The 15,604-nt window shown below is 39.4% G+C and overlaps 1 protein-coding gene across 2 annotated transcripts in view; it reads left to right on the top strand.

Moving 5' to 3' along the window:
- LOC145984969 (putative E3 ubiquitin-protein ligase HERC1) overlaps positions 1 to 15,604 on the top strand; it is a 309,625-nt gene that overhangs the window by 141,461 nt on the left and 152,560 nt on the right. For both annotated transcript variants that reach the window (XM_083118420.1, XM_083118421.1), the window contains exon 37: positions 11,387 to 11,943. In XM_083118420.1, coding sequence (XP_082974546.1) covers positions 11,387 to 11,943 — 557 coding nt within the window. The remainder of the gene's footprint in view (positions 1 to 11,386; positions 11,944 to 15,604) is intronic.

A 15,604-nucleotide genomic window follows, 5' to 3' on the forward strand; every position in this document is an offset into this window, starting at 1 on the left:
TTCTCCCTCACCTCCATATTACCTGGACCTTGAACCCAGCAACTTCTTATTCTTTCCAAAAATGAATAAGGCATTTAAATTATGATGATGATGTCATTTCTTTGGTGAATGACTTCCTGGACAGCCAGATGCATCTTCTACATTGGCATTCACAAGTTGGTACATCGATGGGAGAAGTGTGCTACAACAATGGTATTCACAAGTAGGTACATCAATGGGAGAAGTGTGTCACCCTGTGTGGAGTTTATTTGAAGAAATACTTATTTATTCACAAAGACACTACTGTATTCTTTCTGGGCAATAATTATTACTTCATAAGTGTCCCTCGTATATGGATGATATTTGTCTCATTCAAATATACACTAATCTTGAAATATGGTTTGAAATTAACTTCTGTGTATGAAATACAGTAATAATTATATGGTGACTTCCTACCATATTCATTACCTATCGTTTATTGCTGGCCTAAGTTACCACACACAATATATTCACAGTGAGTTTAAATGTGTGAAAAATGTAGACTGTAGTTGGTATGCTTAATTTCAAGCTAGCTTACCAAATGTCACTAGATGTTTAATTTTTTTATTGGGTAACCTATAAATTAACAATCACAATGACAATTCTGCAATTATCTTACAACAGCACATTCTCCTTGTTTCTGCATAAAATTATGCAAAATAAAGTGCATATTATAAAAATATATTTAAAACCAAAACTCATAACCAGATATAATGAAATGGCTGAAGATACTAAAATTTAAACTTTTCCAGTGTCTTGTGTGTGATTCCTATTTCCTTCTCATTTGCTATATACTCCTTCTGTCCCTCCTTTCTTTCATTCACTGTGTATATAAGAACAGTAACAAGTTGGTGGAATAATGTGCTGTTGAAAGGACATATTAGTGATGGACTGATATGAATTTTTTGTCTATAGTAATAAAATACCAATATAATTTTTACCAGTAACTGATAATCTGATGATCTATCAGAAAGTTTCAAATGTTCCAAGAACACCCTGAATTATTCATTCTGTCACTCAGTGCAATAGGTTTATGTCTTATAATAATAATAATAAAAATTGTAAAAACTACATATTTTGGCATTAATTTACAAAACTATAGTATAGGAATTATGTGGGTGTGCTGAAATGTAATGCCTCCTATTTCTTTTTATTGGAAAACAGTTGAATTTATTTGAATAAATGAAATACAAGTAACTTTCTAGAACTTTATTGTCCATATATACACAATTACTTTTCCACATAATTGCCGTGGCGATCAACATACGTCTGCCAATGAGAGACCAGTTTCTTAATGCCGTCACTGTAGAATTGTTGATCTTGATGACTGAGTCACAGCCTCACTTCTGTTTGCACTGCTTCATCAGAATCAAAGTGAACTCCTTAAGCTTTGGAAACAGATGAAAATCTGATGGAGCCAGGTCAGTGGCTAAAGTCCAGTCTCTTCTGTTGCATGTCAGGAGAGAGCTTCTGAGGCACCCACCGTGCACAAGTTTTAGTTATCCCAGATCTGTAATTTTTCCTGCACTCACTCCTGTGATATGTCAGAATTGAATAAAAGCTCTGCCTGGGATATGCGATAATTCTCTCTAATGAGTTCCGATGACGTTCGTAAGTTTGTCAGTAAATGACCTTCCATTCATTCTTTTTTTTTTTTTTTTTTCTTGTCACACATGTTGAGAGTTCCTTGCCTGTAGTTTTTATTACGAGCACAAACAACCCAACATCGTACAGTACTAATGTCTACCTATTCATTCCCATAAAAAGCCTTCATTCTACGATGAATGTCAATTGGAGGCACATTTTCTGCAGTTAGAAACTCTATCACCGCTTGGTGCTTTGGGTGCACCGACATAGTGTGGTTACATGTTACAATTTTCCTTACTATAGTTCAGCACCCCCTGGCAATAGAAGTTTAATGGAGAAGTGGGAAAGTCTGATGAGTACAATGTAAGGTTGCTCAAAATCAAAAATATGTTTGCACCATAACAAAAAAAATAAAAAATAGGAGGCATTACTTTTCAGCATGCCTCGTATATTTATATTCCAAAAAAAAAAATAGGGATAGGATATATTATTTGGTACTAGATTGTATCAACTGATATAGGGATATCAGTAAAATTACCAATATAATTTGTTAAATCTATAAATATATCTATAAACTTAATGCAATATTCTGTCATTTTGTTATATTTTTTATGGATATAAACATATAATCTACATCAGGTTTTTTTAAAGTAAATGTCTAAATATACAGCTTCTTTTACATTGAAGTAACTTGCATTTATTAAGGAGGTCAATGAACCATTTAGGTTCTTCACAGACCATTTTGAATTTTATATTGGATTGTTATCTGTAAATTTTATATCAGTAATTTATCAGTATTGGCCAAAATTTCATATTGGTCCAACCCTACTAAAATGACATAGTTTTGCGCAGGCTATTCAATAGGGTGACTACCATTCTGGCAAACCTGGAATTCCTGGAAAAGTATGGGAATTTACTGCAAAAGTCAGGGAAATTTACTCTTTTTCTGGAAAAATCACTTTTTTTGTTGTTATTTTTGTACAGGGTGTCATATTAATGGTGCTCAGGGACCACAGAAACATATAGAAGACATCAAAACAAACAACTTTTCTCAGTAACATTTTTCTCATTGATGCATCGTATCGGTGCTACAGTTGTACAAGAAAGCCTGTTTTGCTGCCTGAATGCTGGCAACCCAACACAACATTTGATCGCATTTGTGATGACATTTTCTGTCGTAAAGCGGTGTGTGCCAGGGTTGCCAGGAATACACATATTGTGTGAAAAATGACATAGCTACAACTAGCCACATTATGTGTCGTAAAACAAAGCGAGAAAACACAGGAATGATATGAAACATGGTAGAAAAACAACATATTCAAAAGGAAAGGGTAATATCAGATTCTGTCTCATAGCCTACAACGATGCTATTTATGGTTTAGAATGATTAGTATTTTGTGTATTTTTGCCTATAAAAATTATTGAATTTTAAATGAAGATAAATTGATATGTGTTTACAGTTTACATACATCATTTCCTTTTGTATGAGCTTCACCCCATTCATACATATATTTTGTTTCCTTCCGTTTACTTTCTTGGAGCGTAATAAACACCATTGAATGATTATGAGATTAATGTACTTTCACCAAAAGTGATTCTGATATCTACAAAATCCTTTTGTACATTATTCTACGAATTATTTAGATTAATTTCATGTGTGAAGCATATTGTACTTCAGGCTTTGTGCTAAATACATAAGCATTTCTGGTAAAATTAATTTTTAATGTCATTTGATGCAAATTATTTTTTTTTTCTCCTTGTCTCTGACCACCCATCCTTTTTTCATCAGGCATTAGTACACACACTGAGCTACCTATATATAAAATTCGGGAGAAATTTGAAGTGGGGACAATGCATGAAATTTGCTGTTGAAGTTAGTAATTTGTTTTTCTAAAAAAATATATAAAATTAGTTGAGTACGCAGAATTTCATCAAGGGGGGTGTTTATTTCTAAAACTGTTTATCCAAATTTTATTATAGTTTTATTATACAGGGTGGCTCAATAAGTCACTTAACACCCCCAGTACAAGGCCACTGCGGCCTGGGACGTGAAAATTGTGATGACCAATCGTTATCAGGCCAAGGGGGAACCACATTGACGTCACCCGCATGGTCGGCAGCCATCTTGATGCCCGCCATCTTGAATTCAACTTCAGAATTTTAAATGGGAAGGGGGTCGTGCGACATATCAAAATGGGCTAGAATTTCACCAGGAAAACAACTGTGACATTTGTTTTCACCTAAATTTAATTGTTGCAGAGTTAACAATACCAGAAAGTTATGGTGCAATAAGTCACTTAACACCCCCAGTACAAGGCCACTGCGACATGGGACGTGAAAATGGCGATGACCAATCGTTGCCTGGCCAAGGGGGAACCACAGTGACGTCACCCGCATGGTCGGCAGCCATCTTGATGTCCGCCATCTTGAATTCAACTTCAGAAATTTAAATGGGAAGGGGGTCGTGCGACATATCAAAATGGGCTAGAATTTCACCAGGAAAACAACTGTGACATTTGTTTTCACCTAACTTTAATTGTTGCAGAGTTAACAATACCACAAAGTTATAACACATGCTCAATATGACGTCCCTCTTGCGCAACACACACGTGTATTCGTCTCTCCCATGACCTTACCACATTCTGAAGAACCTCAGGAGTTATTGCAGTACAGACATCCACAATGCGTGTGCGCAAGTGGGCCAGATCCCTGATTTTCGTAGCATACACCATGGCTTTCAGGTGTCCCCAGAGGTAAAAGTCCAATGGTAACAGGTCAGGTGAGCGTGCAGGCCATTCCACAGTCCCTCAGCGACCAATCCAGTGTTGAGGGAATTGTTGATCCAGGTACTGACGGACTATCATCCCATAGTGCGGTGGAGCACCATCTTGCTGGAACCATTCAGGATAGCTCCCATCCTCGGACAGTAAGGATGGTAAGATCTGCTCCCGTAGCAGAAGCAAGTAGCCCTCTGCATTTAAGTTGCCCTCAATGAAAAATGGACCAACAAGTCGGGAACCCCAAGTACCACACCACACCATTAGCTTCCCGCCTCCCGTCACCTTGCTGGGATCTGTCCAATGTGGATTTTCGGGTGACCAGTACCGCAGATTTTGCTTATTCACCTCTCCCGACACATAAAAATGAGCCTCATCACTGAACAGAATCTTGCTACCGACGGCAGGGTCACGTTGCAGTTGTGCTATAGCCCACTCACAAAACTGCAAACGCCTGTCTGGATCGTCCTCACTAAGGTGCTGCTGCAGCTGTATCTTATACGGATGCCAGTGGTGGTCACGTACAATCCTTTGAATTGAACCCCTGCAGACACCTCTTTCCAGTGCCAGTCTCCGTGTGCTACGTGTTGGGGACTTTGCAAATGATGCCAACACCGCTACAGCAGTACCCTCATCCGTGGCTGTTTTCGGACGTCCATGTCGCGGCTTGTCATCCACAGATCCAGTATCTTGGAACTTTGCCAGCAACTGTCTGACGGCCACATGTAACACCGGTTGTCTTGCAGGATTGCGGTTATTGAAGTCTGCGGCAATGTCACGCGTACTTCTCTCCCCTGACATCAATATGATGGCAATCCCATCCTCACGTGTTAGTGGCATTTTCTTTCAGATCAGTGAAAAAGGAAATATGCTACTCTTGACACGATCAATTCACATCATCACTCTTTTAAACTTTTATGTAAAGACAAAACACAATCGTAATTCCCATGCCAACCAATACTACAAGATATGTACATACCGGTAAGTCAATATCCGGACATTTTCAGTGATTGGTCTAACAATAAATACCATATAATCACATACTAACGATTATTTGAACAATAAACATTTAAGCAAGAAGGAAAGGACGTGTCACTCTCCCATGCGGAAATCGCCCTTAAATTTAAAGTTAGGTGAAAACAAATGTCACAGTTGTTTTCCTGGTGAAATTCTAGCCCATTTTGATATGTCGCACGACCCCCTTCCCATTTAAATTTCTGAAGTTGAATTCAAGATGGCGGACATCAAGATGGCTGCCGACCATGCGGGTGACGTCACTGTGGTTCCCCCTTGGCCAGGCAACGATTGGTCATCGCCATTTTCACGTCCCATGCCGCAGTGGCCTTGTACTGGGGGTGTTACGTGACTTATTGCGCCATAACTTTCTGGTATTGTTAACTCTGCAACAATTAAATTTAGGTGAAAACAAATGTCACAGTTGTTTTCCTGGTGAAATTCTAGCCCATTTTGATATGTCGCACGACCCCCTTCCCATTAAATTTCTGAAGTTGAATTCAAGATGGCAGGCATCAAGATTTCTGCCGACCATGCGGGTGACGTCAATGTGGTTCCCCCTTGGCCTGATAACGATTTGTCATTGCCATTTTCACGTTCCATGCCGCATTGGCCTTGTACTGGGGGTGTTAAGTGACTCATTGAGCCACCCTGTAGTTTAATTACAGTCTAATTACTAATACTATTAGTATTAATGCTGCTTCTGTTAATAATACCCCACCACCAGTACTACTATTACTAATACTACTATTAAGTAGTGGAGATCTATATAAATATATTTATGAAAGCAATAGGTCAAAATTACTTTCTAGTCCTTTGATTTTTAACAAATTCAAGGAGCATCTCAACTTTTTTGCAACATAATTCTCTAGTCAGCAGGTATTTGTATATGATAGGTAAGATATTTTAAGTGTGAAGAAAATCCATGAGAACAAGCAAATATATTAAAACAAATTGAAATAATCAAAGTATGGAACTAACCCCGGATGATGAAGAGGCATGATGTAGAATTCACACACCCTATACATGCTCAATTCCACTGAGTTTATTTTTGTCTTCAAAGGTTTTCAGTTTGAATTGATCTTTTAGGCTAAGCAGAACTGGACCTGCAGTTTAAAGTGGGATACGAACCACTGTTCAATGTGCCTCCACCAGTTACCAAACCCGGAACCCCTTGACAAGGTGACAACGTTACCACTACACCATTGGGGTAACCCTCATTCAAAAGTCAAGTTTTTACTTGTACGTGATTCACAAAGCACCTCTTCAACATTATTTGGTGACGTGGCTATCAATTCAGCATCACTTGATAGTTCGCAAGGGGACCAGGTGCCGGGAAGAACATTCACAATAATGTCCACACTGCGACGAAGCACTTTCCAGTGGTGTAGAATTTCATTAATTCTTCCAAGAGTCACTATGAGATTGTTTGCAAAATAAAATGCAAAATTGAACTTTGTGGTTGCTTAAATTGGTTAGACATATTGACGGGATCCCAAACGACACTGTAAAGATTTATGTTCAAATGAAGAACGTGCCATTAGCACTCTGAAAATTTACTATGAACATGCATGATAATTCACATCTGGATTGTCTTGCTATTCTTACAAACAAAACATTTCACAATACTTAAGCTCATTGTCGTTCGAATTCAGAAATTCAAATGGACTGCGGTGCACAATGGAAGGCACACTGCTGACTCTGTATTCTTGTCGGCAACCTAACCTTTGTCTACATTAGCCACTTACAATGAACCAAGAACTGTTTACACTGCATAAAACTATACATAAAATTACATGGTTATTGATACATTCATCTGAAACCTTATTTAAATGTAAGGTTACACTATTCTGAACAAAAGAAAACAAACTTGAAGTTTCTATGGCAAACCTGAGGGAAAATACAATCATTTTTAGTGAAGTGAAGCTGCATGTGGCGTGTACAGAGATTTTGAGAGGCACACAACTTCTGAACCCCTTGACCAGTTTTTAAAAAATTGTCATTTTTTAAAATCTGCATCAAAAGTTCTATAAGTACGAGGCGTATTTTTAAAGTAAGTACCGTTTTGATATTTCGCCGCTACAGCACTGCGGTCGGTGTCCCGTGCATGTGCACTGTGTACCTACATCTGTTGGCAAGCCACAGACGCCATTGCGGCAACAATTGATCGTGTATACATTTGCTTTTGCGTATTTAACCTTTTGCCGCACAAGGCCTTTTTCACATGTAAGCCTCTATTGCCCGAGCCGATTTTGAGCAAAATGCAGAGTTTCAATTAAATGAGTGTAGATCGGAGACTAATTGCCCTAGAGAGATGAGTGATATACCGTTGTACGCGGAATGAACCAGAGATTCAGACTATATGAATTTTTTGCAAATTCGGCATATATGTGGTGGGGGGAGGGGGCTAACTATAAAAATTCCAAAATTTCGGAAAAAAAAATTTGGTTCCCCCACCCTCCCCCCAAGAAAAAAGTACATGACAGTGTCAACATGCACATGGAAATGATCGCTGACATGGAAATGATCGCTGACAAGTAAGGAACACAAAAATATTTGCATTATTATCATATGATCAATGTAACTTGAGTTGTACCCCCAAAAGGAATGGTCGGCACCCCACTGATTCAAGCTTCAAAATGCAGCGGTACCTTGAAATGACTATAGCTCAGAAACTAAAAGCCCTAGCGATATGAAAGATATACCGTTGTACGCAGAATGAATCACAGATTTAGACGATATATAATTTATGCACATTTGGCGTATATATGGAGGGGGAAAGGGGGGAAATCCCCTGAAAATACTTTTTTTAAAAAATGGGGTTTCACACACCCACGCCCCCTCCCCGAAAAAAGGATATGAAAAGTTCAAAATGCACATAGAAATTATTGCTGGCATGTAAGAAACAGAAAAATATTTGCATCATTGTCTTATGACCAATGTAACTTGAGTTGTACCCCCAAAAGGAATGGCCACTGATTCAAGCTTCAAAATGCAGCGGTACCTTGAAATGACTATAGCTCAGAAACTAAATACCCTAGAGATATGAAAGATATACCGTTGTACGCAGAATGAATCACAGATTCAGACGATATATAATTTATGCACATTCGGCGTACATATGGAGGGGGAGAGGAAGGAAATCCCCTCAAAAATACTTTTCTTAAAAAAAATGGTGTTTGCCCCCCACCCCACCCCCCCACCCTGAAAAAAATGTCAAAATGCAGATAATGCAAAATTTATTAAAATTTGGTGTATATATGGAGGGGAAAGGGAGAAAACCCCCAAAAAATATTTTAAAAAATTGTCACCACCCAAAAAATGTCCTCGCACTTGGGCACAAAATGACACCTACGCACAACATTCATGGACGAAAAGCTAGAACGTAGTAAAAAATGAGTGCCAATTTTTGCAGCTGCTTGAAATTCTATTTTTAGACAATGCTGGGTAACCCCTGTTGCCACTTGTGAACACTTGTGCTAAAAAAACAAAGGTTTCCTTCAGCACGTTTCGAAATTCCATTCTCACAACGCAGACCCCCCCCCCCCCTCCTGCTTGCGCCCTCATGGAAAACTTTCATTTTGACATCGGATACTGATAAACAAGATTCCTTCGAATGCACTTAGCAGGAGGGAGTGAAAAGCATTGCTTTAGAACAACAAAGCCGGTGTTCCTTTGTTGGCAAAAAATTGACCTTGAAAAGAGACTCAAAAGAGAAGTCCCTTTTCCCACCTTTCCCTGCCTTTCCCCCTCCATTTTCATGAAGACAAAAAAATGCATAAACCATTTCTGTTAAATACATGTGTTAGGAACAATATAAAAAAATAAAATCGAAATTCTAGCCAAAAATAGAAAAGTTATAACGTAAAAACTATGACCTTTACACAGCGTCTCGATCGAGACGCTTGAATCCGTGAGGGTTACTTTTGGGTATCTCGTTCGAGACGCTTGGGCGGCAAAAGGTTAAAATGCCTCCGCCGATTGAGAATCCCGCTGACTGTGAAATACGTGCTGTTATTCGTTTTCTTAGTGCTAAAGGTATGAAAGCAGTTGAAATTCACAGTCAGATTTGTGGAGTGTACGGACAAAACATTATGAGTGATGGAATGGTATGCAAATGGGTAAGGACTTTCAAAGATGGTCGAAAGGGTGTTCATGACGAGGAACGGAGTGGGCGACCCTCAGTGATCACCGTCGATTTGGTGCAGAAAGTCGACGAAAAAGTGAAAGAGAACAGATGCTTCACGATTTCTTCATTATCAGAGGAGTTCTCTGAAGTTTCAAGAAGTGTTACCTATGAAATTGTTACCGAACGCTTAAATTATCAAAAATTGTGCTCACGATGGGTACCAAAAATGTTAACCGAGGAGCACAAAAGCAAACGTTTAGGTAGCACCTTGACTTTTCTTGTGCGTTATGAAGCTGAAGGTGACGTGTACTAAAGCCAAATTGTCACAGGCGATGAAACATGGGTGGCCTACGTTACACCCGAAACAAAACAACAATCCATGGAATGGCGGCATTCAACATCGCCCAAGAAAGTGAAGTTTAAGCAGATGATAGCCTCAAAATGGCCGTGTTGCAGTGGCTGTCAACTGAGGCAGCAAACTTCTATGATAAGCTTGTTGTTCGATATGATAAGTGCCTTAATATTGGTGGCAATTATGTGGAAAAGTAGATAAAAGTGTGGTCTTTCATGTAACAATAAAATTGTTACAAAAAGTTTACTTCTTTTTTGTACATATCAAAACGGTACTTACTTAAAAAATACGTATATTGAATTTCATCAAAATCTGGAATGGTGGGTGACATGACCTGGATGATTTGGTCATTTTAATTTTCATTTGTATAATTGATAAATTTTATACAAATTAGGTTCTAATTTTGTTGAAAAATTATGCTTCAGTTGGATATCCTGAGTAGTATTCATGATGGATATGGTAAACGCAGTTTAAAATTACTTACATAAAATTTAGAAATTTCGTGCTTCTGCGTTGCACAATTTAAGGTAAAATCCAATAATTTCACCAAGACTACGCCATCTGGAGCGGAGATGGTACCTCGTCACTGCATTGTTTGTTCCCAGGTCTCAGTAGTTGCAATTTCTCCCAGTCGGCGTCACTGGCATGTGTATCCTGGTTTGCGTCGTCTGCTTCCTGTTGTCAGGTGGTGCTGCCGGTTGGGGTGCTGGGCTGTGCTGCCCCCCAACCACCACCCAGTGATATTTCATTGTTATATACCTGTACTGGGATTTAATAAAATTGAATATTTGGAAATCTGAAATTGAATTGTGGTTAAGATTTGTTCACTTGTTTCTTAAGAATTACATTCTTGTATGCTTGAAGTTTTGTAAAAAAAAAATATTAAATAGAGTTATGTCACCATTCTCCGTATAGGATGAAGTCTGAAGCATTAATTTTTGCATGCATTAATAATTAAAGCAAGTCTAAATCTCTTGTTAAAGTACAACTTCAGTTTTCATCATAACAGACCTTGTGGTAAGGGGTTTTCATTGAATAAAAATATCTAATTTCTTAATTTTGCAACTATACCTGAGTAGGTGGCGATTAAATCAATGTTAAGGAAAAAAGGGAGAGAAGGTCAAGAAAAAGTCAAGAATTTTGGATTTGTTATTTTGATTTACCACTTCTATGTTGCATTTTTGGGGGATCTTCTCCTTGTTATCTTTACATGTACAGTGAATATTCAAAAGCTTGGTCATGTGAGAGTATAAGTGTGAGCGTTTAGCTAAACTATAGTGACCTTCATAGACAGATGTTCATGTACATTAATAGCCCTAATGAATTGATCTGAGAAAGCTTGAAAAGTAAAGTAATTTTTAAAAACTCCTAGACATTATGCATTAGTCTCTGCGAGACATTTGTGCACACCCCCGATACATGAATACTCTGGAAAACTATTAGCATGTATCAGTGATTAAATTCCAATCAATATCTGTTGAGCTCTAATTACAATTTATTTATTTACAGCTCTTAGGTCCTTGGTGTGAGGCAGCACTTGTAGATGCAACTTCACCAAAAAGCTCAAACCAACCTATACCAGGCAGTCAAGATGAGAAGCATAACATCAACCCTATTCTGAGCTCGGTGTTTGGCTGTTCTGATGAAACTAAGAACACATCAAATGTTTCTACCAGGACTGTTGAGTCATTGACCAATGAGATGGTGTGCAACATCATAGAAGAGGTAACAAAGAAGGGCAACAACGAGAAACCGCAAACAGGCCAGACAACTGTTTATTCATTTGACGTTCAAGAGGTTTCAAAAGTCTCTAACAAGAAATTTCTGGAACAGGAAGTGGTGTGTCTTTGTCTTTCCTTTCTCCAGTTCGCAGCATTGAAGACTTTGAATGCTTTACTGAGTTCTGGTAGATACTCTGAAATGTTGCTCATGCCGAAGGCCACGGGAAGTATCCTTACGAAGAAGGAGATGTCGGAAGATGATGAAATGCAGAAGGACAGTGCCAAGAAGAGTGCCTGCTTTGCTGAAGATGCTGCACTAAGAGAGTCCTTAAAGTGCCTAATGAGGTAAGTCCATTTGTATGTAATACCACTTTCGGTATTTCAAGATAATGGGTCGTGTTAATAAAAATGAACAGGTACACATGAGCATAAACTCAAATGGTATTTGTTTTTAGAATTGAGCATGTGCTCCATTTTAGTATGAATAAAAGCTAGAAGATTTTTAACAGACCTCTTCTCAGTCACATTGGAGTAGAGACTCCAACCAGAGACAGGGGAATTGGACTCCAACCAGAGATATAGGAATTGGACTCCAACCAGAGATATAGGAATTGGACTCCAACCAGAGACAAAGAAATTGGACTCCAACCAGAGACAAAGAAATTGGACTCCAACCAGAGACAAAGGAATTGGACTCCAACCAGAGACAAAGGAATTGGACTCAAATCACAGACAGAGGAATTGGATAGAAAGAGACAGAGGAATTGGATAGAAATGCCCTTCTACTCAGCATTGGCATGAAAGTAATTAGCTGCATGTGGCTTCTGTCATGTTGAGTCCTGAAGAAGCGTTAATCTGCAAACCTACAGAGAAAGGGAAATAATTTATCTCTCTCTATATTAAATACATATGTGAAGTGTATTTAAAGAATCCAGAATAAAACTTTAACTAAAACTGAAAGAGAGGCACAATTTTTCATATTAACTACATTATGTTACATTGTATCTAAAGATATCTGTTTGTCGGTTACGTGGAGATAGGTAATTAACTCCTTGAGCCTATCATCGAGCCGGCACTTTGTCATATCTACGTACTTGCCTCCACATGTGCAGGTGATCATGTAGATGCCATTTTTTGCATTGGGGTCAGTGTAATATAGTTTAAAATGGGTTAGGTGGGATGCTATGGAAGGAGAGGGTTGGTCTGCTATCTTGAAACTGTGCCTGGTTAGAACTTTTTGAATTTTCTTGGTTAGGCCAGGATGTTGAGGGAGACCCATCCATTTTTCTTTCGACTTTTGTTTCCGGGGGCGTGGCTGGTTCATTTTTCTTCTTTTGGTAGTGTCCAGGAGATCTAGGAGTTCCTGTCGGCTGTAACCATTGCTGATGCCAAGGGAGATGATATGATTGAATTCAGTTTGCAGGTCTTCAGGTTCCAAGGTAAGGTTGATGGCCCTCTGGAAGAAATTGATCCAAATGTTGTTTTTCTGCCGTGCAGAGTGACCGGAAAGTTTGTGGATGTATTGCGTTCCTGAGTTGGGTTTTCTGTACACATTGGTCTTGAATTTGTCATTCTTCCTGCTTATGTCGAGATCCAGGTTGTTTAGTATGCTGTCCTTTTCTTCCTCTGGTATGAAGTGGATGCTTGGTTTGGCCGAATTTAATAATCGTACAGCTTCTTGTAATTGCTCGTGGTTTTTGTAAAGAAGAATGGAGTCATCAGCATACCTTCTGTAACCAATTCCAGAAAGGAGGGGTGAGGACAAGACATTGGTTTCTATTGCATTCATAACTATGTTGGAGAGGATAGCAGAAAGGAGTTTCCCATGGCCAGGTCTTCCTCTTGATAGAAGTGCAGTGAAACCCCAATTTTATGTTTCCGGATTTTACATTTTCCCACATTATACATTCAATCTTCGTGGTCCCAACACAGCAAAACGTTATAAAATTTTCCTCAATTTTACATTTTCCTGCATTTTAAGTTTTTTCGGATTGGTCCCCTGAAAAACATAAAATCGAGGTTCCACTGTATTGGCCTTCGAACTGTAGGGCAGAGGTTTCCAGGCAAACTTTCAGCCCCTGAACCAATCATGCCGCAAGAAATAAAAGACGAAAGAAAAATGGATTGGCCTCCCTCAACATCCTGGCCTAACCAAGAAAATTCAAAAAGTTCTAACCAGGCACAGTTTCAAGATAGCAGAACAACACCCTCCTTCCATAGTCTCCCACCTAACCCATTTTAAACTATATTACACCAACCCCAATGCAAGAAGTGGCGTCTACATGATCACCTGCACATGTGGAGGCAAGTATGTAGGTATGACAAAGAGCCGGCTCGATGATAGGCTCAAGGAGCATGATCTTGACCACCGACATGGGAGGAGGAGAAGAACAGGCCTTTTCTGCCACCTTATAGACGTAAACCATACCATAGACTCAGCCAAAATAGTCATGCAAGCAAAATCCACATTGGAAAGGTTTTCAAAGGAAACTTACGCAAAGTGACCACAGCTGCCGACCTCAACACTGACCCCGAGGCCCTCAATAAAACCTGGCTTCCCTCTATCAGGAATATGTGCACCCAACCAACCTGCTCCTTCCCCACAACAAGAAACCAAGCACGGACCTCAAGTGTTCGCAAAAAAGACCGCCTGCACATGCGAACAAGCGCAGCTCCACGAGAGTGGAAACCGACGCTTGCAGTGACAAAACCCTGTTGCGCGGTAAAAGAAGGAAGCACTACGCCTGCACGGGAACGGCAGAAAGTGAAGGGACTACATCAACTAGCGCCTCCACGAGCACAAGCAGAAGAAGAAGGGACCACGCCGCCCACAGCAAGACAGTACACACCTGACGAAGCCACCAGACAGGTGGCAAATTCAATCGCGAAAGAAATGTATGCGGAAAAATGAAAAGTAAGTTTATCAGAGTTAATTACCTTTCTCCACGTAACCGGCAAACATATATCTTTAGATACAATGTAACATATGTCCAATTCCTCTATCTCTGGTTTGAGTCCAATTCCTCTATCTCTGGTTAGAATCCAATTCCTCTATCTCTGGTTTGAGTCCAATTCCTCTATCTCTGGTTTGAGTCCAATTCCTCTATCTCTGGTTTGAGTCCAATTCCTCTATCTCTGGTTTGAGTCCAATTCCTCTATCTCTGGTTATAATCCAATTCCTCTATCTCTGATTATAATCCAATTCCTCTATCTCTGGTTTGAGTCCAATTCCTCTATCTCTGGTTAGAATCCAATTCCTCTATCTCTGGTTTGAGTCCAATTCCTCTATCTCTGGTTTGAGTCCAATTCCTCTATCTCTGGTTTGAGTCCAATTCCTCTATCTCTGGTTTGAGTCCAATTCCTCTATCTCTGGTTATAATCCAATTCCTCTATCTCTGGTTTGAGTCCAATTCCTCTATCTCTGGTTGGAGTCCAATTCCTCTGTCTCTGGTTTGAGTCCAATTCCTCTATCTCTGGTTAGAATCCAATTCCTCTATCTCTGGTTTGAGTCCAATTCCTCTATCTCTGGTTTGAGTCCAATTCCTCTATCTCTGGTTATTATCCAATTCCTCTATCTCTGGTTTGAGTCCAATTCCTCTATCTCTGGTTTGAGTCCAATTCCTCTATCTCTGGTTATTATCCAATTCCTCTATCTCTGGTTTGAGTCCAATTCCTCTATCTCTGGTTAGAATCCAATTCCTCTATCTCTGGTTTGAGTCCAATTCCTCTATCTCTGGTTTGAGTCCAATTCCTCTATCTCTGGTTATAATCCAATTCCTCTATCTCTGGTTTGAGTCCAATTCCTCTATCTCTGGTTTGAGTCCAATTCCTCTATCTCTGGTTGGAGTCCAATTCCTCTGTCTCTGGTTGGAGTCCAATTCCTCTGTCTCTGGTTTGAGTCCAATTCCTCTATCTCTGGTTAGAATCCAATTCCTCTGTCTCTGGTTTGAGTCCAATTCCTCTATCTCTGGTTGGAGTCCAATTCCTCTGTCTCTGGTTAGAATCC

Source organism: Lepisma saccharinum, chromosome 3 (genome assembly GCF_977018435.1).
Source record: "Lepisma saccharinum chromosome 3, izLepSacc3.1, whole genome shotgun sequence".
NCBI classification, from domain to species: domain Eukaryota; kingdom Metazoa; phylum Arthropoda; class Insecta; order Zygentoma; family Lepismatidae; genus Lepisma; species Lepisma saccharinum.